The sequence below is a fragment of the Zosterops lateralis genome, assembly GCF_965231275.1.
Source record: "Zosterops lateralis genome assembly, chromosome: 2".
In the NCBI taxonomy this organism is placed as follows: Eukaryota; Metazoa; Chordata; class Aves; order Passeriformes; family Zosteropidae; genus Zosterops; species Zosterops lateralis.
The window spans coordinates 31,976,267-32,001,268 of NC_139763.1; the positions used below are offsets into that span (position 1 = coordinate 31,976,267).

Sequence of the window (25,002 nt, forward strand, 5' to 3'; positions counted from 1 at the left end):
CTGTATTTGTAGTATGTTGCTTTAGACCTAACTGTATTTAACTCAGTTTGAGGAAAGTGTTTAACTTGGAATGAGCTGTAGCTGAATGGAAGATTTCTCTTCGTGTTGTGTTTTGGGGATCCATCAATTGGTTGAATTCCTTCCTGTAAAGAAAAAAACCACTTTTTTTTCAGTTGATGTTTATTAGGACTGTGCTTCTTAGAGCTCTTCTTCTATGGGAGTAATTCTTCTATGCTAATTCTTCTACAAACTCCTTGTTTCCTTGTTGCCAAAAGGATCAATATGAAAACTATAATTCTATTCAGAAATGTTAACCCATTTGCAATACAGATGGTACCATATTGCTCAGTGTTGTTGTAGCATCATGATGTTCAATAATACTGATGAAGTGTACTATACTGGAAAAATAATTTAGAATATATAATTAGGACAGTGATTTGGAAAATTTTAACCAAAATACTGATTTTTCTGCACTGAGTATTTTGGTGACTCCACTTGTCACCAAAAACATGTAAAATTTCACCTTCTTGTACCTTGTGTAACACGCCTTCTAATGGCCTTAGTCAAGTCTAACTAGAAGCTCAATAATGCCTTCTCTAACCTTGTGCCCATATCTTTGTTACTGTTTCAAGACCATTGTTTTCCTGTTTATGAGGCAACTGAGATTAGCTCAGTTGATTAGAGCATGGTGTTAATAACACCCCATCCAGCCTGGCCTTAACATTTCTTGAGATGGGGCATCCACAGCTTCTCTAGGCAACTTGTTCCAGTGCTTCACACCCTCATGCTTCACACCCTAATCTAATCTAAACCTATCTTTTTTCAGTTTGAGATAATTTCCCCTTTCCTATCACTCTGGGCCATTGTAAATGGTCCCTCACAGCTCTGTTGTTGGCTCCCTTTAGGTACTGGAAGTGCTGTAAGGTTTCCCTTCCAGGCTAAACAACCCCAACTCTCTCAGCCTTGTCTTCATAGGAGAGGTGCTCCTCTGATGATCTTCATGACCCTTCTCTGGACTCACTCCAACACGTCAGTGTCTTTCCTGTGCTGGGGGCTGGATGCAGCACTGCTGGTGGGGTCTCATGAGAGCTGAGAAGAGTGGCAGGCTCACCTCCCTTGCCCTGCTGGCCATGCTGCTTTTGGTGCAGCCCAGGACACAGTTGGCTTTGAGGAGTACTTGTGCTCATTGACAACTCCTGTTGAGCTTCTTGTCAATCAAAAGTCCCAAGTGAGCTCCTCTCAATCCATTCTCCACCCAGCCTGTGCTTGAACTTAGGATTGACCTTACCCAGGAGCAGGACCTTGCATGTGACCTTGTTGTATGTACTTCGTGAGGTTCACTTGGTTCCATGTCTCAAGGCTGTCCAGATCCCTCTTGATGGCATCCCTTCCCTCCAGGGCATCAGACACCACACAGCTTGGTGGTGTTGGTGAACTTGCTGAGGGTACAGTTGGTCCCACTGCCCATGTCAGCAACAGAGATGTTAAGAAGTGCCAGTCCCCATACCAATCCCTGAGAGGACCACAGATCACTAGCCTCCACTTGGACATTGAGACATTGAATACAGCTCTGACTGCAACCATCCAGCTAATTCCTTACCCACTGAGTGATTCATCTGGCAAATCCACATCTCTGCAGTTTGGAAACAGGGATGTTGTGCAGTGTCAAATGTTTTGCACAAGTCTGGCTGTTTGCAAGAGGTGAGACTTAGAGGATTAGAGGAAGCTTGAATGATTACCAGATTGGTAATTTTATGGAAACTTGTTTTCTCTTTCAAATCCCTTTTCCAGTTTTAACTTAACAAGTTAGTGACAAGGAGAATCAAACCCCTACTTCCGTGAATTCTGTTACAGCAGAGAATGCTATGTTAGTAAATGGAATTTGGAAGTTCAGTGGATTATAAAGAGTGGTATGCAGAGAAGTATTTTTCTTTAAAATAAAATAAAAAAAAAAAAAAAAAACAACCACAAAAAAACCCACAAAATAACTCCCTAGCAATTTGAGATCACTAGATAGTATGATATCTTAATATAGATGTATTTGCTTGTTTGTAAAAGGTAGCTGAAAGTAATATTGTCTGATTGGGATCTGAAGAGAAACATGAGATGTCACAGATGACTTGTAGTCAAACTGACTCTAAGAGGTCAGATTACCTACAGGGTAATTACATTTGTTTACGTGGTCAGCAAATCTGTAAGTATTTCAGGTGGAGGGGTTGTTTCTTATAGTCTTTGAAAAGATGTGAAAGAAATGTGTTATATCAAGGTTAGGTTTTGTTATTATTTTTAATGTTGAAATTATGATACCATGGAGGGATGCTGACTATAAAGCCACATGCTGCTCAGACCAGATCAATGGTTATGGCTTCTTTGATATGTCCTGTTAGGAATGAATTGAATGAATGAATGTAATTTGCTGTGTTTTTTAGAAGATATTCTTGTTCATTGGTAGCAATAAAATGTATGCTTAGTACATATGTTTCTGCAGAAATGTAGAATGGATTGTTTTATTTTAGTATGTTAAAAAAGCAATAGAAATGGTTTTTTTCACCTGATATGCTTCAGTCCTTCAGTGTTGCCAAGAACGCAGACTGGCTATTGACCTGTCTTGTATCTTAAGTGTGTTTCAGTGCTGTGGTTGTAATACTTGCTTAAACTGGAGCTTTGTGCTGCTTGAGCAGTATAGTTACAGTCTTGTTTTTATTTGTCAGTTAGTTTGAAAAAATAATTGTAACATAATGATCTTTGTAAAAGCTGTTGCTGTAAATTGTATTTTTGAGGTAATGCTCTGATGTTGTTGAAAGTTTCTTAGTTTCTTTTACACTGTTGTGCACTTTAAATCTTGTGCAAGACGTGTCAGAAATGTCAAAGTGGTATGTTTTAATGACAGTTACTTGAAGGTAATTTTTTTCTCACAGTGAAGAGTGACTGTCCAGGTTACATGAATTCAACACTTTGTACACACAGCTGAGCTTTTCTTTTATCAATTTCTTAAACTGAACTCTGTGCAATGATTGTCTACAATAGAAGTTGCAATAATTTTTGTTTTTCTGCTTTGCTTCTTGGGAATAGAATCTATGAAGCTTTTATTTATCCCTTAGTGTTTCTGTTCAGGGACAGGGATGTATTAAATACTGATTGCCTATTGTGAGACAGATTTAGCACATGGTATCAGTGATGTTTTTATATCACTTTTCCCTTAATGAAGAAATGCCAGTAGAGGTGACTGTACTTCTTAGCACTGGGAATAAAATAAGAGCCAAGTAGCCGGAACCTAAAAAGCCCTGAGGTTTATATTCATCCCTAAAGTGTTGGGCAGAATTGTTTACTAGTCATAGAAGTGTGAATCTTAGTAAAGTTAACAGTCAGATCAGGACAAATAATTTACATATGTGCTATTTCTTTTTTTGGAGTTTTTTTTGGTGGGGAGAGTGTTGGTTTTTTTTTTTTTTGTGTGTTTTTTTTTTTTTTTTTTTTTTTTTTTTTTTTTTTTGTTTGTTTGTTTGTTTGTTTGGTTTATTTTTTGATTTTTTTGAGAGGGGTTGGGGGTTTTTGTTTGTTTTGTTGTTGCTTGCTTGCTTTTTCCCCATCACTGTAACTTGCTGTTCTCTGCTGTAAAAGACCTTCAGCTCAAGTGCTACTCTTCTCAACCAAATCATGTGTTTAATTATCCTTATTGTCTGAAGCCAGTGCACAGACAGAACACCATATGCTTCTCTTGACTTGACCTTATTTGTGGGTGTCTGGATTTTCTGATATATTATTCCTTTTATTCCTTGTGTCCAAAGGAACATTCATACTCTGTCAGCCCTCATCAGGTGAGATTTGAATGTGGTGTCATACTAGATTTTATAATTGATTTGGAAATCTTCTGAATTGTGACCTTTTTCTATTGAACAAATTATATCTAGAGGCAAAGGTGTGTAATTGCATCTGGAGACATTTGAAATTGTTCCTTACTGTTCTATCCAGCTATGAAAATATGCCTTAAGTAAATAATTCATTAGTTGTCACTAATCTTGTTTGGCTTGTTTGGCTTTTTAATTTCTTAGGATATTTTTTCCTCTAAAAAAATGTTGTATTCTGTGGCTTTTTTAGGAAAAAAAAAATCAAACAAACATGATGTATTGTTTCATGCTTCGATTTTGATTAGTAAGCTACATCATTTTTAATGTATTTATATTAAAGATGGAAATAATGGGGGGAAGCAGATTCTCAGATCAAAGGACTATTTACAAGAAAATTGATTCTGAAATTTACTTTCAAAATAGAAAGGTTTTACTAGTTGATATGACAAAGGATCATATTCAGATTGCTTAAAAAATTTTAGAGAAAACAACTTCAGCTCCTGCTGCAAAGGAATGTTTAAACAAAAGTATCTAGGCTGAGACTGGACCAGGCCCTGGAAGTTTCTAAGTAAGCACTTCAGACTTGTTCTAGTGCACTAAAATTGGAGAGAACAAAAAACATTTATTTGTTTATAGAGATCCTTGAAGTGCAAAACATGAAAAAATTGCAATAAGAAATTAAGTAATTAGAATTATTGAGGGTGTTTTTTTTTTTTTTTTTACCAAAGTTAGGAGAACCTGCAGAACCTTCCCTCAAAAACAAGCTGCTCTTCACAATGAAAGCTACTTGAATAAGCACTTTTCAAAATGCTTGCAGTCTTAATAAGTACATTTCTGTGTGGAAAACAAGGGCAATAAAGAGTGGTTCTGATGGATTGTTTTGGGAGATTGAAATAGTGGATTGCTGAAATGACCCATCAATTTGAATAACAAGATTAAAGATAAAGAAATGACTTGTCCACTTGTTTTCCTGCGTCTTGATTTTGTTTGTTTCCTGATGCAGAAAATGTTTTGTCATGATAAGTAGGATATATATATTTTTTGTAAATCATCTACCATATTTTCCTGTCTTTAATTTCACTGAGTATAATACTTGCAAAAAATTGCATATTCTCTAATCCTTCCAAAATAATAAAATAGCTTTATGAATAGGCATAGCTACAAGCTCTGTAACTAAAAAGGCCCACAGAATCAAGTCTTCAAAGAGGACTGATAAAATTTGACCTTGAGCAGTTTTCTTAAGAGCTTTTATTTATAGCATGTCTTGTTGTTAGCCTTTACAGTATACTGCTTTATTTTTATTTACATGGTTGATTGCTTTACTGCTTTGGATTTTATAACTCATCATAGCTTGTTTATAAAAGGTTTTAATTTCACTTTAGGAGCAGGGAAGCTAATTAGCATTTGTTGAGTAGTCATCCATGGTAATACATTGTAACATTTCAAGGACACCATATATCGGCTTTTAGCCAGTTTTGAGACAAGTCAGAATCTGATTTGTGAGCACGCTTGAGGTTTAAACTTTGGGGGCAAATTTCGTTAGCACCTTCTTTACTCTTCACTGTTTGACATTGCTGATTATAAATATGATTTGTGCCTATGTGCAGATTTTGACACTTGATAATTAGCTCAGCTTGCTACAATGTTTTGCTGTTTTTGTAAGTCTAAATGTCACTGGAGGATTCTGGAACATCTTTAATATCTCTCTTGTGTGGACATAGCTTTTTGTCAGTGCCTGTGTGATTGGTTTGACAATTCCTCTGCTTGCCTCCCCTTGGTCGGACATTTGAGAATGCAGTGCTTTGTTTGTGCCTTGTGAATATCTTCTGAGCTCTGGAGTCGCTACCAAAGGGCAATGGAAGCAATGTTTATGCTGTCTCAGTAAATGCCATTTTTTGTCTGTGCATCTTTATGTGGATATTGGATGACTGTACAGTGCAGTAGGAACAGAATTTTGTATCACACTATTGGTTAATTGTATTTGCAGTTATATTTTGCAAAACCTGTGCTAAAGAGAAAGCGTAGCCTTTGTCAAAAAAAGTGTCAGTTTAAGATGAATTGTAGAATTACTTAAGTGCCAGCATGGTAAGAATTTTATTTTATATACTAGAGAAAATCACTTTTTTTTTGGCTGACAGTGGAAACAATTTAGTCTGCCACATATTAGCATAGCAGGGTTTTAATTTAAAAGGATATCTGCTTTTAAAAGATGAAGATGAGTATTTTATCAGTAATAGTACAAATGTGATGGCTTATAAGATACTTGGGTATCATGAACCAAGCATGGTCTAAGAGATTTTTGTTGCTTACGTCTGTGGGATTGAAGTGCAGGCCCATGCAGGTATCATCATGACTTACTGGATACTGATTTACTTGATGCTACAGCTTCATGGATCACATAAAACATCTGAACTGATTTTACGGGAAGCATGGAACTTAATTTTTATACCTCATGTAGCTCAAACAAAGAAATGTCCCCTGTAAGGGCCGTGCCAGATTGAATTGGCTGGCATGCTGACAAATCCCTAATTCACTGATGAGTATCCTCCTCCTGCCTTGCCACTGACTCTGTATGAAACCCAGTGAAGAAGCCTGCTGTTAGTTAAGACCTCTACTCCATATCAACCTGTAAACTGATCAACATCCTTGATGGGAGTGTAATGAATTAATACATGAAGCTTGTTAGTGTCTCTGACCCATGGCATGATGATAACTACTGTAGGGTTTTTATAATGGGAGTAAATGAGTTGTAGAATAACGAATCACAGAAATACCTGGATTAACACTCACTACAGTGTGTTCTCACAGATTCAAACATATATTTAATGGCATTTTAATAACTCTTCAACAGGGTGTACAGAAAAATGAGGCATTTGCTGCAGAACCTTTAACTTGTAAAAGCTGAAAGGGTTGTCATTAGGGTGGGCCATAAATTGATACATTGGCAAATGTAGGAATGTTGCCAGTGATAACACTGTTGATTTGAATAATGATTAAAAGTTTCTCCACTTGGATAGTGGAAAAGTCCTGTTCTGTTAGGTATCTGTTCCTTCTCTAGGTGTTCTACTTATTGAGCATTTGTGTACAATGCTTTTTTGTCAACCAGAGCCTTTTGTCTTTGTGTCCTGTTGTTGTTTAATGAGAAAAGGGGGTGAGGTTTCTATGGTTCAGTTGAGTAAGTGCAGAAAATATAAGTCAGGCCTACAATTAATTGGCAAAGCTAAGCCCTCAGTGTTTGGCTTGCTGTCTTTTTTGAGTGCCAAGTCTATGGCTGGTTACCTTTTTGTCTGTGTGGCAGATCCATCACTTTGGGTGTTTAGCTGGTTTGGAGTTTGAAGGAAAGCTCAACTGCCTGCTTGTGATATGGGAAGGTCATAAAGCTTTTCCTGATCTTGTCTGATGCATCTGTCTTTGGTACAAACAGCCATATTAACACAGAGCTCTTGAGTAAATTATAGCTTATCTTTTATTTATTTATTTATGTGAATGCAGCCACCTTAGTTCAACAATCTTAGTTCAATGTGTTCAATTTTCAGTTGTGAAAATGGCCTGTGATTTAACGTGTTTGGGAACCTGTTTGATTGATAAGTTAAATAATAGCTTGCAAAGCTTTCATACTGCTTTTTATGTTGTAGACTGTAGTTATTTTAGCAGACAGCCAAGGCTCTCCTTGAGGAATAATGACAATACTAACCGAGAATTGCCGAAACATTCTTGGGTTGTGAAAGGGTCTCCAGGCAATTCTGTTTCCTTTTACAAGTGCACACTCCTCTCAGTTTAGAAGTGCACTCAAATAGTTTCTTTGTAAAGTTTTCATGTTAGAATAGCATAGACTGTTGCAATTGGAAGGGAACTACAGTGGCCATCTAGTGCAGCTGCTCCACCGCTTCAGGGCTGACCAAATGCTAAACCTCATTGTAAAAGGTCATTGTTCAAATGCTTCTTAAACACTGACAGGCTTGGGGCATTAAAAAAAATCTAACTTTGCTAAAAAAAGTAACATGAACAAAAAACTAAGCTGTTGATGATTTTTATTGACTTTGAAACTGTATACCCTTAAAATTGCTTTGATTGAATTTCCACAGTATTTTTTCTGTTTTGTTGTTCAGTAGATATTTCATTTGGAATTAGAATACAACAGGTGTTCTGACAGTGTTGGTAATTTACCTGCAATTCAGATTTATGCTATTTCAGCTGAGCTGAAATACTCTGCAAAATGTTTTTCTAAACTCAAACTACAGCCTGTTTTCTTATTCCTTTACTTTGATGTCCCTTTTTATCTCAAGGGAAAGCTCTTTGCTGCTACAAAAAGCAGGGGTTGAAATACATAAACAGATTTTTCAGGAAGTACAAAAGCCCAAATGAAGAAGTTAGATGCATGCTAAGATGTTCAGAAACTCCATGTTTTAAAATTGAATTTTTCTTCAAATATGGACAACTCTTAAGCAAGTTATGTAGTCAAGATTTTCTGTGGCTATGAAAAGAGTGGACTGGGTTTGTAATTTTGGGTTAGTGGTGTCTTTTTGGAGTAACTTTTTTTTAACAGTTCCTTAGTAGGAGAACTGTAAATAACCAAGAGGAGGCTGAGAGCTGAGATTTCATCTCTGGCTAAAAACTGGCAAACCACCAGAGTTTCATTTGAATTTTCACTTTTCAAAATACTGCATCAACTTTCAAGTGAGCTTGTCTAAATTCTAGGTTCCACATATTTAAGAGAACGTGTCGCAACAAAGGAAAAAGGTTGATAAAGTACTGCTTCAGTTGACATAGTGTTGGGAGAACTGCACAGCATCTGGACAGCTAAAATATTTAGGCTTTAGCTTCTGGAGTTTTGCTGAATCAGCTAGAATTTAAGACAAAAATGATGAAGAATTAATGCTTTCAGTTTTCAAATAATTTCTTAACAAGGTATTTATTTTATGTGTTTATTTTACTTTCTGGCTTCCAGAGAAAAGTGTGGAAAATCTTCTCATTTCAATGTAAAATAGTACGTTATTCTTAAATAAAAATATGCTCATACTGGAGCATATTTTGGAGCAATAATTTGAAATTATTGGAGTCTTCAGTATTGGCTACCACTGCTATTATAGGGGTGTTATGTTTGTCAGAGAACAGACAGATATGTTTCATCAGTGTTCTAAGGCCAATAACTTACTGTCTGAATTCCTTCTTCTCTTTTCTTAAATAACACTAGATATCAGTATGAGAAAAAAAAGAATTCATAATCCTGTAGAAAAAGAATCTTTTTTTACTGATGGTGATCACTGACCTCTCTTTTCTCTGTGATTTTAGGCTCAGTGTAACAGCAATCAAAAAAAGTGTTTTCATACTTCTGGACAAGAAATCAATTCAATTTCTTTTGGTTTTGGAGAAATCTCTGAGCAATAAAACACTAAAGGGTCAAATGTATTTTGAAAATATCAGGTTCACTGTTGACTTTTTTGTATATACAATGCTTACAAGTCAACTTGTCAAAGAATAGGATATCTCAGTTGCAAGGGATCTACCAACAATCATTTAGTTCAGCTGCCTGACCACTTCAGGGCTTACCAAAAGCTAAAGCATATTATTAAGGGCATTGTCCAGATGCCTCCTAAATACTTCATGCTCTCTAGGAAACCTGTTCCAGTGTTTTACCAATGTCTCAGTAAAGAAACACTTTCTAATGTCCAATCTGAACATCCTTGGCACAGCTTAGGACCATTCCCATGTGTCCTATCACTAAACATCAGGGAGAAGAATCTCCAATTCCCCCCCTCAGGAGCTGCACAGAGCAATGAGGCCATCCCTCCAACCTCCATTTCTCCAAACTAGACCAATCCAAAGTCCCCAGCCACTCCCCACAGTACAGACCTTCCAGCTCTGTCACCAGCTGTGTTGCCCTCCTCTGGATTGCATTCAGAGAACTCCACATCCTTTTGAAACTGTGGGGCCCAGAAGTGCACACAGCACTCCAGGTGAGACTGCACCAACCACTGCCTTGCCTTCACTTTGCCTTCATCCATCAGGAGGGTGATTTTATCATAGAATGATAAAAATTAGTTAAATAGGACTTTCTCTATCAAACTTGAGCTCAGTCAAAGTTTAAATAAAAATAGATTCTTAAATTTAATCTTGTAGGCTCATTCCCAAGCACTTAGGAACTCTGGAAAGTCAAATTAGAATATTTATAAACTGCTGATGGCTTAAGGGATGCTTTTCTAAAGTCTAGGACATCTGGTCACTGCTAATGGTGGTACTGTAAGAGTCTTAAGAAGTATTTTCTCCTTTGCAACTGCCTTTCAGTATGAGATAAAGTATTTGGTTTTCTGTTTGTAAGTAATAAGTATCTGAGCAGTTGATCTTTGAATTATTGGAAGTATGCTAATGTTATGAATGTTAGACATTTAAATTTAATTTGTTTATTTTAAAGTATAGGCCATATTATAAAACAAGTATCAAAATGCCAAATTACACATTAATCTCCAAAACCATGAGAAGTGCGAGCTTTAGTAGTGTTATAGACGTAAATGTTTTAGGTCACTTAAATTCACATAAGCAAAGAATTATTTTATTTTATTTTGCATAAATAACTAGAAAAATACTCATAGGGTAGTAGACTTAAAATCTTACTGTATTTGTAATCTTAGGATTTTTTAGTTATAGTTGACTGAATAATATTGTGCCTAATGGTAAAAAAAAAATAAATTGCCATATATTTGTGAAGGATAGGTGCCAGGAATTTATGTATCTTTTAGAGCAGCCTCCCTAACCTAGATATGTCTGATTGAAGGAACTGTGAGAAGTTGACTACTCGTCTAATATTTCTTAAAGGAATTAATGCTTTTGAGGTCTCGAGTACCATGAATGCAGTACCAGTACAGTTCTCTGGAAACATCAGGACTGAACTACTTCGTTAGTTATCCTTGGCAAATGAGAATGACTTTCATGCCAGAAACTCAAAATAATTTTCCCAGTCTAAGTACTGCTGACTAAAGCATCAATTCCTATTTCAAATAGCAGCCTGGATTCAGTCAGCAGTGTGTAGTGTGCCTAGTGCTGTGTTGTGGGCCAGCATCTGTGTTCTGGGTTTGTTGGCACAAAAGCAATAACCATTTGGTTTTAATGAAAGAAGCAAAAAAAAGCTGGCATGGGAAATGTTTTTAAGAGGTAGTGAACTATGTTTTTATTTTTCAGTCTTCAAAACAGAAGGCATTTTAGTTAATTAAGTTTTCTAAATATAATGGGAGGAGTACATCCCAACTACCAAAAAAAAAAATAAAAAGGAAAATAAATGTAAATTGAAATAACTTGGATGAAAAGCAGCATTATTAACAAGGGAAGTTGACTTTAATTCCTTTTTTGCCCCATGTGTTATGTAATGTAACAACAAGGAAAGTTTCAGATTGGTTGCTAAACCTCTGCTTCCCTACCACTGCAATATGAGAAGACTAGGAATGGATAGGTAAATAACAAAAGAGATGTCTGGGGATGTCACCTGGCTGGCTGGAGTATTGATTATGAGTTCTAAATTCACTTAAAATACTCCAGTCAGGATCTGTATATTGGTTGGAGGAGGGTGATAGTGATGATGGTGAGCAGAAATTTGAGGGAATTACCAATAAGAAGGAGGAAGATACAAAGTCCAGGCCCACTTAGGGCTGGGAATAGGGCAAAGGGAATATATCGGCAAACCAGTTTTGGTGTTGCCATCTCCCTTTTGGTCCCCTTTCAATAGTATGTGTATATATCAGCATCAGCAGAATTTTGATAAAAAATTTTGTTCTTCGGTTTTCAGGTACTGACCATAATATTAAGTTAAAACTTAGTTTTAAAATTGGTATGTCTGAAATACTGTCAAGTTGCACTCATCCTTACAGAGTATTCAGAGGAGTGTTTCAGAAGATGTAACCTGTGCTTTTGTAAGGGACCACCCTTGTGGGGCTTCTTTAAAGAAATGCTTTGTGGGCATCTGTTCCAAGAAATGGCTCAGAGCTGCCTTGTGCCGAGTGCTGGGTGCTCGAGGTTGCCCTTGTGTCTGCGGTGAGGGGCAAACCCTCATCCCGCCCTACATCCCGGTGAGGGGCATCCCCTCATCCTGCCCTGCATCCCGGTGAGGGGCATCCCCTCATCCTGCCCTGCATCCCGGTGAGGGGCATCCCCTCATCCTGCCCTGCATCCCGGTGAGGTGCATCCCCTCATCCTGCCCTGCATCCCGGTGAGGGGCATCCCCTCATCCTGCCCTGCATCCCGGTGAGGTGCAGCTCGCTCTCCCCTGCTGTGCTGGGCAGGTGCAGAGGTGCCCAGCTCCTCTGGTGGGGCTCTGCCTGCCTGGGGGCGTTCCAAGTGCTGCCAAGCTGAGCTGCGTTAGACACTTGTCAGATCTGTCAGTAGGTGCTCGTTTCTGCACATAATAACCTGACTCTTGGCTTTTCTCCCTAGAAAAGCTGATTGCCTATCAGCGGGAGTTTCACGCTTTGAAGGAACGCCTGCGCATCGCCGAGCACCGCACGCTGCAGCGCTCCTCCGAGCTCAACGCCATCCTGGAGCAGTTCAGGAGGGCCGTGGCAGAAACAAACAGCAGTAAGAATGCAATGAATAATTTCTCAGGTACACACTCGGAGATATTTTTTTTTATCACTCTGCAATGCCAATATCTTTTCTTATTACTATAGAATAAGAAATTGCTACCAAGAAAGCCAAATGCAACTGTTCAGCAGTGTGAATAAAGAATGTGTAATATGTTGTATCTGGTGTGGGTGGTTTTGGTTTGTTTTTTTCCAGCTGTTCTTAACGATTCACCCACCCTTATTCAGTCCCTAAAGTCGTAAGAACTACCTACTCCACACCTATCTCCCAAAGTTTGGAACTTCTGTTTACCTATTTATTGCATTGAATATATTTTGACAATTAATTTACATCACTTTTAAATAGAGTCAGAGGGGAAAAGTGAGCAAACAGAAGAAATGGATGAACTTGAAGCAGTTAAAATGTGCTTAAAGGTCAACTGAAAGGTGTTAAATCATATAGACAAAAGTATTGGCTATGATCTGTAAAAAGTACAGGAAATGGCCTTTTCAACAACTAGTGATAAAACTGGTAAAATCTTCCATAAGTTTTTACCCATTTTGGAGATGGATGGTCAGGTTTACAAAAAGCTGTTTCACAATATTAGAGAAAAACACTGCAATATTCACCAGGCTATTTATGTTAACATTTAAAATCACACTGTTACTGTTTCATTGCTCTGATTTTTGTGGATTGAAAATGAGTAACAAATAAGTACAAATTTTCTGTCAAGAGGTCTGACTTGGTAGATTACAGAAATTTCACTGTATTGGTCTAATAAGAAGATGAAACCTGAAGGGGTGTGCAGTTAAAAAGCCTGGTAAAAGATTTTTGAATTTTTTCCTACTTGCATTTGTGCTATGATTTACTATTTTCGATAGGTTTTTTTGTTTTTTTTTTTTTTTTTTTTTTTTTTTCCTTCCCGTGTTTTTTTTTTTTTTTCGGGAAATGCCTATAATTATAGGCTCCAGTGCTGATGCCACTCATGAATTGCTGTCTGACACTAATGGCCTAATCTCAGTAGTTCACTGAATCTCCAGGAATTGCACAGATAAAGGTTACATTTAGCATGGTCTATAAATCTTGTCTTCCTATTTCACATGTGGGTTTTTTTGCTTTTAAAGTAAAGCATGGAGGAGGTCAAATAATTTTGATTCTTGATTTTGGATTAAGTTATTACCACATTTGTTTCTAAAATTGACTTAGCTTGCTTTTAGGCAGTGTACTTAAAGGGAGTTACTCTCTTCTGATGCAGCTGAAAGTCCTAATTCACTTAAGATTCTACCATGTCTGGATTCCAGCTGGGATGGACATCCACGTTTTTTTAATGTAGGGCCATAAGGGGAAGCCAGCTGAATTATGAGCTTTTGTGCTCAGAACATAGTATTAGATAGTATTATGAATACTTAAGTGTATTAAGTTTCATAAAAACCTATTTGCTCTCTTTGAAGCTGAAAGAATTTCAGATTGTTTTGTGTAGATCCTTATCCATTCAGACAAAGAGCTGTCATACTTGGACAGAATTTAGTCCAGGTTTTGCAGATGAAGTTAAAGAAATGTTAGCAGGAGAAGTAAAATGTGCTTGTATTGGAGTCTATCAAAATAGACATATCTACTTATGGCATCTATTTACAAAGCTTTTTGCAAGATTTGAGGTGGTTAAGAATTTAGTTTCACCTAAAAATAAATAATTTAAAGATCTCCAAACATACAGAACCAAAGTCCACAACAAAACCCATCTATCTTTCTAGAAGCTCTGCTCAGAATCTGAGAGGAAAGACTTACAGCTTCCTTTTTCTTGCTTCTCAATTTTATCTCAAGAAAACTTGACTACAGTTTTTACTTAACTTGATATAATAAAGCCCATAAGTTTTCAAGATCCATATGCTATCATATTTGTAATTTAAAAGGAGTTGTTTTCACACTCGATGCAAGAAAATTAACACACATAGCAGGGTAATTTTAAAAACTGTTATTTGCAACTTGGAGAGCCACCTGGACATACTAAAAGGCGGTTGCACCAGAAAGTGCAAGAATGATTCTAATGGAATCTAATAGGATAATTCTATTCTAATAGACTAAATGAAATTTGCATTAAATTTTTTTTTTCAGGAATACTCAAAATACCACCTGAATGTTTAATGCTATTTTGTTTTGTATATTTAGTTGCAGTATATTCCAATATGTATTCATAGCTCTGAAAAGTTATTTGCAGTAGTGTTTGCTGGATGGTAATGACCTCTGTAAGCAAAAGTAAAAAATTACCTAGAGAAATAAGCCTCCCATTTGACTAATTGGGGAAAAAACCCAACAAAACCACCAACCCCAATAAATGGAGCATTCTTTACTTCTGTAAATTCACACTAAATCATATGTTATCAGGTAAATATTAACTGTATCTGTAACAAGGTTACAGGTGCAGAATAGACTTGACCATCATTTATTAAAAAATCGAAATAAGGAAAGGCTTCTTTTGTAGACAAGATATAATGGCTCATAAAAGTGCACAATTTATTCAGGCTTTCATTTTGGACTAAGCTTGGAATTTTATACTGTTTACTATTACTTAAAACTTCATATGATTTGTTTTCTGCATTACTGATTTCCTGTATGTTTGCAGATGAGACACTGAAATTGTTAAAAGAGCTAACAAGTAGAAAATCTCTTCAAGTGCCAAATATCTATTACCATTTGCCTCATTTGTTGAAAAATGAAGGAAGCCTTCAACCTTCTGTGCAGGTTGGCCTTGGAAGGACAGGAGGTATGCTGATATGATGATTATTTCATGTTTTATATCTGGAGGACTTTCTAGTTTTAGAAAAAGAATTTACTGTGTTTCTTGGTTGATCAAGGACGTCTCATTTAACTTGTGTGATATTGCTATCCTTTGAATTCGCACTGAATCCAAGATGAAAGGAGCTTGATCTCAGCTTTGCTCTTTTCTGCATAATCTCAGTCACACCCCATGCGGTGTTAAGGTACACATTAAGCGTTTAGTTTGGATGGATTTTTTTGTAGCTAAAAGGAAACAAAGCTTAAATATTTCAGATCCTGAACTGCTAATGGATATATCCCTTTGGCTTTTCAGATTTGCGGGTCAACCATACATGGTTATGATTATTTTAGCATTGATGTTTCTGTTGTTCTGAACAGTATATTTCAATGTATAAATTAAATGTTGAGAGAACTAAAATAATCAGATATAATCGCATCAATAAAATCTGGACAGTCATTGGAGGGGAAAAAAATTCAGCGTTGTAGTTACTCCTGCCTTGTATTTTTTTATTACTTCAGTAAGTTTGATTGCTCCTTCTTTTAACAGAAGGCATGCCTGTATGACAAATGCGTGGGCTCAGGCCACAGGTTTATTTTTCTGACTCTAAATATCTTTTATTTCATCGTTGTTGTTCAGGGAGGAAAAATCTAATAATTCATTCTTGTTTTAAGTGAAGTCTGTATTATGTCCCCCTAGGAATATATGGCAGAAATTTGGAATTACAAAATAGGAATTGTAAGCAGGTTTATTTAATTAAACAGAGTGGGGAAGTTCAGGGTTTCAGGACTTCATGAAGTCTTTCACTGCATTCCTGCTGCTATCTGCAGTGTTCCCAGTAGGTAGCCAGCCCTGGGTACATTGCAGAAAAAAAACTATGGAAAAGTTAAGCAACACAGGACTCAAATGGCCTGCTGAACAATGGTGTTAATAACATTGCAGCTAGGGATGTATTGCTTTGCATTTGTGGTGTTTTGTCAGAGATAAGGAATTTCACTGAGGAACTTCCATGCAGTTCTGTTGTCCTGGACTTGTTTTTTCAGAGAACAAAACCAGGTGCAAGGAAAGTAATAGAGGCTTTCAGCAGCATTATTTTAAAAGATGACTTCTGAGAAGTTAAATACTTGAGTTTTGAAGAATGCTTATAACTTAAGTTAGTGACTTTAATCAGTCACTCTTGGTGTACCTTGTCTGAGTAATACCGTGGTTGTCGATTATTTCCCATTGTGTTGGGGTTTGTGTGACAATGTTTTGGTCATGGGGGCTACAGAAATGGCTTCTCTAAGAGAGTGCCAGCAGCTTTCCCTATGTCCGGTGGAACCAATAGCCAGACCAGTGCCACTGGAATAACAGATTGAAGAGTGAGGGGAAAAAAACTGCTCAGGGGCAATTGCAGCTGGAGAGAGGAGTGAGAACATGCAAGGTCAGTGCAGGAGGGGGAGGAGGTGCTCCAGGTGTGGTGAAGAATGTGGAGAGGCAGCTGTGTCCCTGCAGCCCATGGTGTGGAGATCCACCTGCAGCCTCTAGAGGACCCCATGTCAGGGCAGGTGGATGCTCAAAGGAGGCTGTAACTCTATGGGAAGCTCTCATGGGAGCAGGCTCCTGGCAGGACCATGGAGAGAGGAGCCCACGGTGGAGCAGGTTTGCTGGCAGGACTTGTAACCCTGTGATGGACCCACACTGGAGTAGCCTCTTCCTGAGGGACTGTAGTCCATGGAAGGGACCCATCTTGGTTTATGAAGAACTGCAATCTGTGGGAAGGGCTTACATTGGAGATGTTCATGCAGGGCCATCTGCCATGGGAGGGGTCCCATGCTGGATCAGGGCAAGAGTCTGAGGAGTCCTTCCACTGAGGAGAATGAAGTGCTGGAGATTGTGTGTGGTGACCTGAATTCCAGCCTCCATTCCCTATGCCCTTGTGCTCCTGGTATGGAGGAGGTAGAGAAATCAGGTGTGAAGTTGAGCAGAAAGAAAGGGTGAGGGAAAGGTGTTTTAAGATGTGGGTTTATTTGTTCATTTGATTGGTAATAAATTAACTTCCTCAAGTCTGCTCTGACTGTGACAGTAACTAGCGAGTGATCTCTCCCTGGCCTTATTTCTACCCACGAGCGCTTCTTTGTTTTGTCCTCCCTGTCCAGCTGAGGAGGTGAGTGATAGAGCAGCTTTGGTGGATACCTGGTGTCCAGTCAGGATCAGCACAACACCTACACAATAGTCTGGCATGTCTAGGATTGGGGGTTTTTTTGTCTGCTGTGTTTGTTCTGAGCATTGGTGTTAACTGTTAGTCATGCTCCTGATGCTGGGTGGCATATTTTTAAACTATTTTTAATTACTGTAATCTTCACCTTTTCAACCTTTGCATTTCTTAAGCAATGTCTTACTGCAAGATTTTTGTTTTCTTGTGTATGAAATCACTGAAAGTACCTTTCTGGTTTGTTTGATTTCAGTTTCCATTGTAATGGGAATACCTACAGTGAAAAGAAAAGTCAAGTCTTACCTTACAGAAACTCTCCACTCCCTTATTGATAAGCTGTCCCCTGAAGAAAAACTGGATTGTGTTATGGTTGTCTTTATAGGAGAGGTAATCACTTAAATTTTTTTGTATAATTTCTAACCTGCCTTTAATCACAAATAACACTCCTTTCAGGAACTGATGATCTACTTTTTCATCAAGATGCAGACAGATGATATTCTTCTTCCAGGAAAAGGAAAGTGTCAGTCTTGGGTTTCTGAGATACAATCCTGAAGAACCGAGCTGTTTCAGTTGATCAGGGGAATGGTGGACATGGATTCAGTGGAGTGGTTATTTTGCAAATCTTCTTATGTTTATATATAGTGACAAAGATGTGCTATTCCTTCAACATAAGAATAATGGCTGAAGGTCTCTGTTGTAGGAGAGGATTCCTCCCATTTTCTTTATGCTGCTGCTTTGTCCTCTGTCAAACAAGTACTGCAGTTCATGATGTGAGGCACACATTGTTATTGAATTAATTTTCTGGACAATGTCGATGTTTGAAGCCCAGACCTTTTTAATGGATTAATTCAGTGTTCAGCTGGACTGTTTGTTCACTTTGGCTCTGATTTAGTGGAAATCAAATTTAGGAAAATGATAGAGTACTTTCAGAAATAATTCTGTTGGATGCTGGGAATTGCATGTACCTATTTTGTTTGCTGTGCTTTTCTCAGAAGTCTGACTTGGACAGTGGGAAAATTCTATTTATGTTTGACCTTCATCTATCTAACTGCGGTGCTCTGCTGATACAGTCTTTTATGAGTCCCACAGATGAAAATTCAAATCCCCAATTATAACTGAAAATGGTTTCAATTTAGTGAGCCAATGTCCATTCAGGGATGAATTAGTGGAAAATCAGGCATTTTAATACTTCTATTATCAATATATTTTAGAACTTTCCTTGCAAAGTTTGTAAACATTTTGCTTCTATCTGAGAATTGTTTCTTAGTATTTTCTAATACAAATTGCTCTATTTTCTTTTTCTTGACAGCCAGTCAAAAACTATCTGTCTGGATAGATACTGTTTTTCTGGGGGAAAAAAAATGCTTTTAAAACATCTCTTGGTTGAGAATATCAGGGGAACAGAATTCTTTCTGAATTACTGGAATGCTGTGTTTTTCTTCACTGTATTAGTTGGAGAAATTTTATTGCCTTTGAGTGTGGCTTCTTTTCAAGGTTTAAAACGGAAGTTTCATTTGTTTTGCCTAAGGAGGTCTGAGCTATGAGGACTGTCTATTATCATTGGATTCTCTTTCTTCTGCAAAGTTTGGAATAGTAGTGAAGTGTCCCCAACTGCACCACCATCTTTTGTTACCTTAGACAAGCCATACTGTTGTACTTGGGTTTTCCATACCTGGAAACTTTCTTCCTTTGAGGAGGTGTGGAATACTCTCACCTTGGGAGTGATTCTACAGAAGTGACCGCCAGTGAACTGAACCTTTTAACATGGGAGCTACTGCTCCTGTGCTCAGGAGAGTTGTGTGGTTGGCTCTGGAGGGGGGTGCAGTTACACCCTGTGTCTCACCTCTTTGTTCCATTTTGAGAGCAGTTCTGTGTGCTTATTCAGGTGCCTGTTTTGGGCACCACAAATCAGGAATGTGTGGGAACATTTGAAGAGCAAAGGTTTAAGTTTTTGTTGTCTTGTAGCCATTTGCTAGATTTACATTTCTTTTCTTTACTCCATCCAATTCAATTAATTATCTTTCCTTCTTTATTCTTGGACCATATTTTTTATGCTCTTAAGCTCAATACTTATGGTTTGCTTTGCAATGGCTACAGGGCACTCTCTACATGATTAATATGGTGCATTAAATACTTCATCCTGATATTTGCTGTGCTTTTTCTGAGTTATTCTGTATATTTCAGTTTCCTTCTCCAAGATGAGAAGTGTAGGTTTATTAAGCATTTCTCTGGCTGTTTGAAGGAAGACCTACTCCTCTGGTAGACTTCTGTTTCTCCTTAAAAAGAAGGGCTGTGTCTTTAAAAATAGCCTTGTCTGTGGGGTATCCTAGCCTGAAATGCATTAGGCTATTGCTGTCATCAACACTTGCAATAATAAAGGCTTATTTAAAAATACATTAGGGCTTCGACCAACTAGGCTTATATTGAAAATGATGTCAAAAGTTTCTAAAAAAAGTAATGGCCTCTGCTCAAACATATGTGCAGTTTAAGTACAGCAAGAAATGGTCATAGGGTGAGGTTATGTAATTTTGCTAATAAGCTTAAAATTACTATCTGTGCCTTGTCTGTAGCTTGTAGCAGCAACAACAAAAAAGACAAGACTATAAAAATGGTTTTAGAAGAAAATTATAGAAAAAAATAACATTTTAAAAGGTTTTTAGTATTTTTCTTGCTATCTTTATTTGAGAAATCAAATTTACAGTGTTTAAGAAATTTCTGGAAGCCATAGTTATGGACTATAATCTCTTTGTGCTATGCACGCTACAAAACTCCTCTAATACTGCTATTTCTTAGTAGCTCAGTCTCACTCATTTTTTGTAATTTCTTGTAATTTTTACTAGAAAACAAATTAGGAGGCTAATGGCCTTCTGCAAACAGCATCAACAGTGTAAAGAGAGGAGCTAGTAAATATAGATGCATTATGGTTGCTAAATAAAGAAATCTGCATATTCATTTACTGTATGGATATTTCTCAGTAATATAATTGTACGCAGTAAATTTCCATACTGGAAGTTCAAGAAACTCTGAAATATCTCAGCTGATGTGATAACTAATCGCCAATTTAAATAATTACTAGAATTGCTTGACAGTAAACTGTTCAATTGTCCTAGTTACTGACATATGTCTGTGTTCTCTAATTTGTTAAAATAACTTCATGGCAGAATAATTTGCAGGTATTCATTAGGATGACTAATAAATAGGTATGATTCATTATTCCTTAATACTTCAAAATCTTTTTATTCCCCCTCACTATGTAGCTAGTTCCTAGCTATGAGTTGAAAACAAATGATTTAAATCTCATTAACCTGCTTTGTATGAGAACTTGTTTTCAGAATAAGGCATGGACTCTAGGTTTAAGAAACCATGAACTCCAGATTAAAATAGTTGTCTAGTATTTTTATTAGGGTTTGCTATTAACATGGAAAACATGGTTTTGAAGTACTTTAAATGATTGTAGTGAAACAATAGATGTGTATATACACACACAACTGAATATTAGATAAATTAGAATACTTTCCTGGTATCTAAACAGAACGTTGGTTTTTTTTTTCTGTGGGGAAATCTCATTTAGAATGAAGAAAATGCATCTTAGGCTTGTTCTAAATATATCAGAAATAACTGTCAGTCCACTTGATTAATCAGAGACTGCACTTAGCAGAGTCTTTTGTACAAACAGTAATCAGTGCATGTTGGAAAGACTATAAGCCCTTGATTTGACCAAAAATATCAGAAGGACAAATAATTTCAGGAAGAATTGGAAGACACTACAGGTATGCAAAAGCATTTTGCTATTTCTGTGCTGCTGATTACATCTGACTAGATAGTAATTGATCAGCCATTTGTTCTTGGAGCATTAGGCCACTAGTTATATTTTCTTACATATTCCTTATTTGAATCTTACTCTGTTGTTTCACGTATATACAGTTCACTTAAGCTGGAAACATTTACGTATCTTGATTATCTTTTTACTATCACTGTGTTACATCTTAATATGAGCATTATCTGCCAAATTAAAAAATGTTGATCTTTAATAATGTTTTCTCTGTGCTCCTTTTGTGGAGAATCTTTTTTAATTTATTATTCCTTTGAAAAAGTTTCTGTCCTGGTTAGGTCAGTGTGACACAAGTACCCAGCAAGTTACCATCCTGTGCACTGATATGAACAAAGCCTTAGCAAATTAAGGACTGGGTGCACATACTGTGTCAAATCTTGCTGAACCTGTTTCGTAGGTGTTGACACTGCAATGCAATATGTAAACCTTCTCCACAACATCAACAAGCCTGTATTTTCACCTCTTCTTCCTCTAGGCCTGAATTATAGTTCTCTTTGATCAACAGCTCTCTTGATAGTAAACAAAAGAGTATTTTGACTGCCTTGCTCTCAGCCTGGATGTATTGGCATCATCCCAGCTACAGAGATGGTCATGCTTTCTGCTAATTGTTTGTGAGCTGCCCTGGAGAGTGTATTCCCAGTCCTTTGAAAGATCTGACCATGCGTCTTGAGTTGAAGAAAGTCTGGTAGATCTTAGTGTGTACATACATATGTGTATGTGTGTAATGTATATATATAAAAAAAAAAATCAAAGCTGTTATGTCAAGATACATTACTACACCAAATAAAATTAAAGGCCTACACAGATAGGAATCTTTGTTTTGAACATCTTGCTCAAAATTGATTGGGATGAACACACCTTCTTGAAATACTGCCAGCTCTTGTATCTGAAAAGATAGCTCGACCTGTCAGTGAGAATTTGAGATATTTATGCTTTTTTTGCAGTCCCTTCTCCCTTGTCACCTAAGCTTTGGTACACAGAAGTGTGGACTGCTGATACTGGGCACCAACACAGGATTTTATGCTTCTCTTTTCACGTCAGTGACTAGCAAAGTTTCTATAAGAAACTAAACCAGTAATAGAAATCTTTCTTGGATCTAAGAAAAGATCCTTGACAGGATTTGAAAACTTGAATGTACCTGAGAGAAATTTAATATCTCAGCACAAAGATAAAATCCAGGATTTTGCTCTTTCCCCAAGCCCTAGAGTTGTATGACTGAAATGCTTCTCTGAGATACTTGCTGAGGTGCACTTGGACCACAATAACTACTTGATGCTTCTGGTAAAGGAACATCACTATTGATAGCCAGAGTTGTGTCTGATCTCTGTGGTGACATCTAGGATATTTGTGAGGTGGGAAGTAACAGTAATAATCTTATTTCAAAAACACTGTAGCATGTGACTTCATATTTGTAAGGTGGACTGATTTGGCACTGAATTTTGGACAACACTATCAAGTTTTGCTACAGTGGTCTGCCTTGACCTAAAAATTCTTTCTGTCCTTCAAATAAAGAGCACAAATTGTAGAAGGGTACTTCAGACTGTACACAACAACTGCCTGTCTTCTGGAAGACAGGCTGTCTAGACCATTTCAACAATGTTCAGGCTTTCCCAAGGACAACAAAAGGTTTCCCATGCTGCAAGGCAGTATATGCTGCTTTCTTTCAGACTCCACAAAACTAGTAGTGGCTGTATGACAGTGGCATAACTTGCATCTGAATGTCTGGTCCTGACTTGTAATATGATGCTTTTTGCTCTGGCTGATCTTCTTAAAAACTCGTTCTCTGACGGGCTGTTGTGGTTCACAGCACAATCCATATGGATATTTGCCCTCATGATTGAGGATCTGACAGGCAGGGCATAAGAGTAGGGAGAAACAAGAGTGGAGTGGTACAAGAGTACACTTGTCTTCCTGCTGTTGCTGCCAAAGGCTTTTGCGTTGTGAAACCCTGTCCTGTACTGCATTGGGTTAATCACAGAGATGACTGGAGACAGAAATTTCTTGCCTATGTGGTAGAGGGGGGAACTTCGGTAAGGGAGAGATGAAGTCATTAGCTCATGTAGGACACAGGCTGCATTTTGCTTATGTAACATTAGCTGGTTATGTTATGACAGTATTCTCATTCCTGTTTCTTGCTTTGCATCTTGGTTTCATGTTTCCTGTATTTGACTTGAACTCACTGCTTCAGATTCAAAAGAAGGCACTGTGTTCCTGAATATAATTTTTTTCAGCTGCATTTGTTGAACTCTAAAAGATGATACTACCTTTTTCACAGGCTTTGTTTTTATACCTACACTACTGCAACCACTGGAAGCCACTGCTGCACTTTTATTCCTTAGGGTTTTGTTTTCACTGCATAAATATCTTAATATAGGTCCAAATGCCACATTAGTGGCTGATTTTTCCGATGAGAATTTTATGCTTTGTATATAGGTAATGATACTTTTACTATTTCAGGGAAAATAAACATGTAGTTTGCCTTTCTTGAAGGCTGTAATTTTATATTGCTTGTCATTATATGAAATATGTGGGAACGTTATCTCACACCACTGGATGATGAAAGATCAAACAGAATTGTAATTAGTAAGCAATGAAATGACCACACTATGCAGATTAGCATGTGTGTTTCTCAGGGATTTTTTCATTCTTTGAAAGGTGTTCATGATTAATGTAAGATTTACTTCTAGCAGATTTCATTTAAAATTTGAGATCTGGATAATCTAACAGTCTAGATAATTTTCCAAGATGGTGAAAGACCTCAAGGGCAAGACTTTGGAGGAGTAGCTGAGGTCTCTTGGTTTGTTAAATTTAGAAGAGAAGACTGAGAGGTGACCTCATAACCTCTACAGCTTCCTTGAGGTGGTTAGTGGAGAGGAAGATGCTGATATCCTTTCTCTGGTGGCCAGTGACAGGACACATGGAAATGGTGTGAAGCTGCATCAGGGGAAGTTCAGACAGGACACTAGGAAAAGATTCTTCACTGAATGGTCAGTCATGGGAATAGGCTGCTAGTGGAAGTGGTCATGGCACCATGCTTGTCAGAGTTCAAGAAGCATTTGGATGATGCCTTTAGTCATATGGTTAAGTTTTAGGTAGTCGTTTGAGGAGCTGGATGTTGGTCTTGATGATCCTTTTGGGTCCTTTTTAGCTTGAGAGATTCTATGGCTGAATTATTTTTTTTTCTATGCATCTGCAACTTAGGACAGTAAAAAACCTTTGGTCTTAAATGCCATGTTTGTTCTTACATTTTTAGAAACAGTCTACCTTCTGTCATTTTTGAGGGTACGAAGACAGGATTTAACAGTATGAAAGGGTTGATTCTTAAAAGTAGAAATTTTGGTTTGGGAGGACATTTGGCTAGCTGTTCATCACAAATTTCTGACCTCTCGTTTTGTCTGCTGGCTAATGTATTCTGGTGCTTTGCTGTGCGCACACTCATTCATGAAAATCAATAAAGATTGGAAAGTTCACTGCTCCTCTGCTTCTGTCTGCGTTTGTTGAGAATAATGATGTCTGTTCAGACAAATGTTAGAATAATCACAAACTTGACATGCAGCCTCACCAGCACTATAGAGAAGTGCTTTAGAGAGTACAGCATTGGCTTTGGCCTACAGCATTTTACAAAAAACAGAGGAAATTTTAAAACTTATTTCACTATCTGCAACTTTTTTTTTCTACAACAGACTCTGAGGCTTTTTAAAAAGAGAAATTCATCAAAGCATTCTGCATGCATTTGTCATCAAAATTGTTAAAGAGTTAAACCTTAGATACAGCCATGTTCACTGGCTTATGAAACTCCCCAGATCTC

The 25,002-nt window shown here is 37.4% G+C and overlaps 2 protein-coding genes across 6 annotated transcripts in view; one reads left to right on the top strand and one right to left on the bottom strand.

Moving 5' to 3' along the window:
* MRPL30 (mitochondrial ribosomal protein L30) overlaps nucleotides 1–11,902 on the bottom strand; it is a 143,006-nt gene extending 131,104 nt beyond the window's left edge. Inside the window, exon 1 of the mRNA XM_083885133.1 lies at nucleotides 11,899–11,902. Coding sequence (XP_083741259.1) covers nucleotides 11,899–11,901 — 3 coding nt within the window. The 5' untranslated portion in view covers nucleotide 11,902. The remainder of the gene's footprint in view (nucleotides 1–11,898) is intronic.
* Nucleotides 1–25,002, top strand: part of MGAT4A (alpha-1,3-mannosyl-glycoprotein 4-beta-N-acetylglucosaminyltransferase A) — a 73,045-nt gene that overhangs the window by 13,368 nt on the left and 34,675 nt on the right. For all 5 annotated transcript variants that reach the window (XM_083885129.1, XM_083885128.1, XM_083885125.1 and 2 more), the window contains 3 exons: nucleotides 12,270–12,437; nucleotides 15,016–15,156; nucleotides 17,616–17,749. In XM_083885129.1, the coding sequence (XP_083741255.1) occupies nucleotides 12,270–12,437; nucleotides 15,016–15,156; nucleotides 17,616–17,749 (443 nt within the window). The remainder of the gene's footprint in view (nucleotides 1–12,269; nucleotides 12,438–15,015; nucleotides 15,157–17,615; nucleotides 17,750–25,002) is intronic.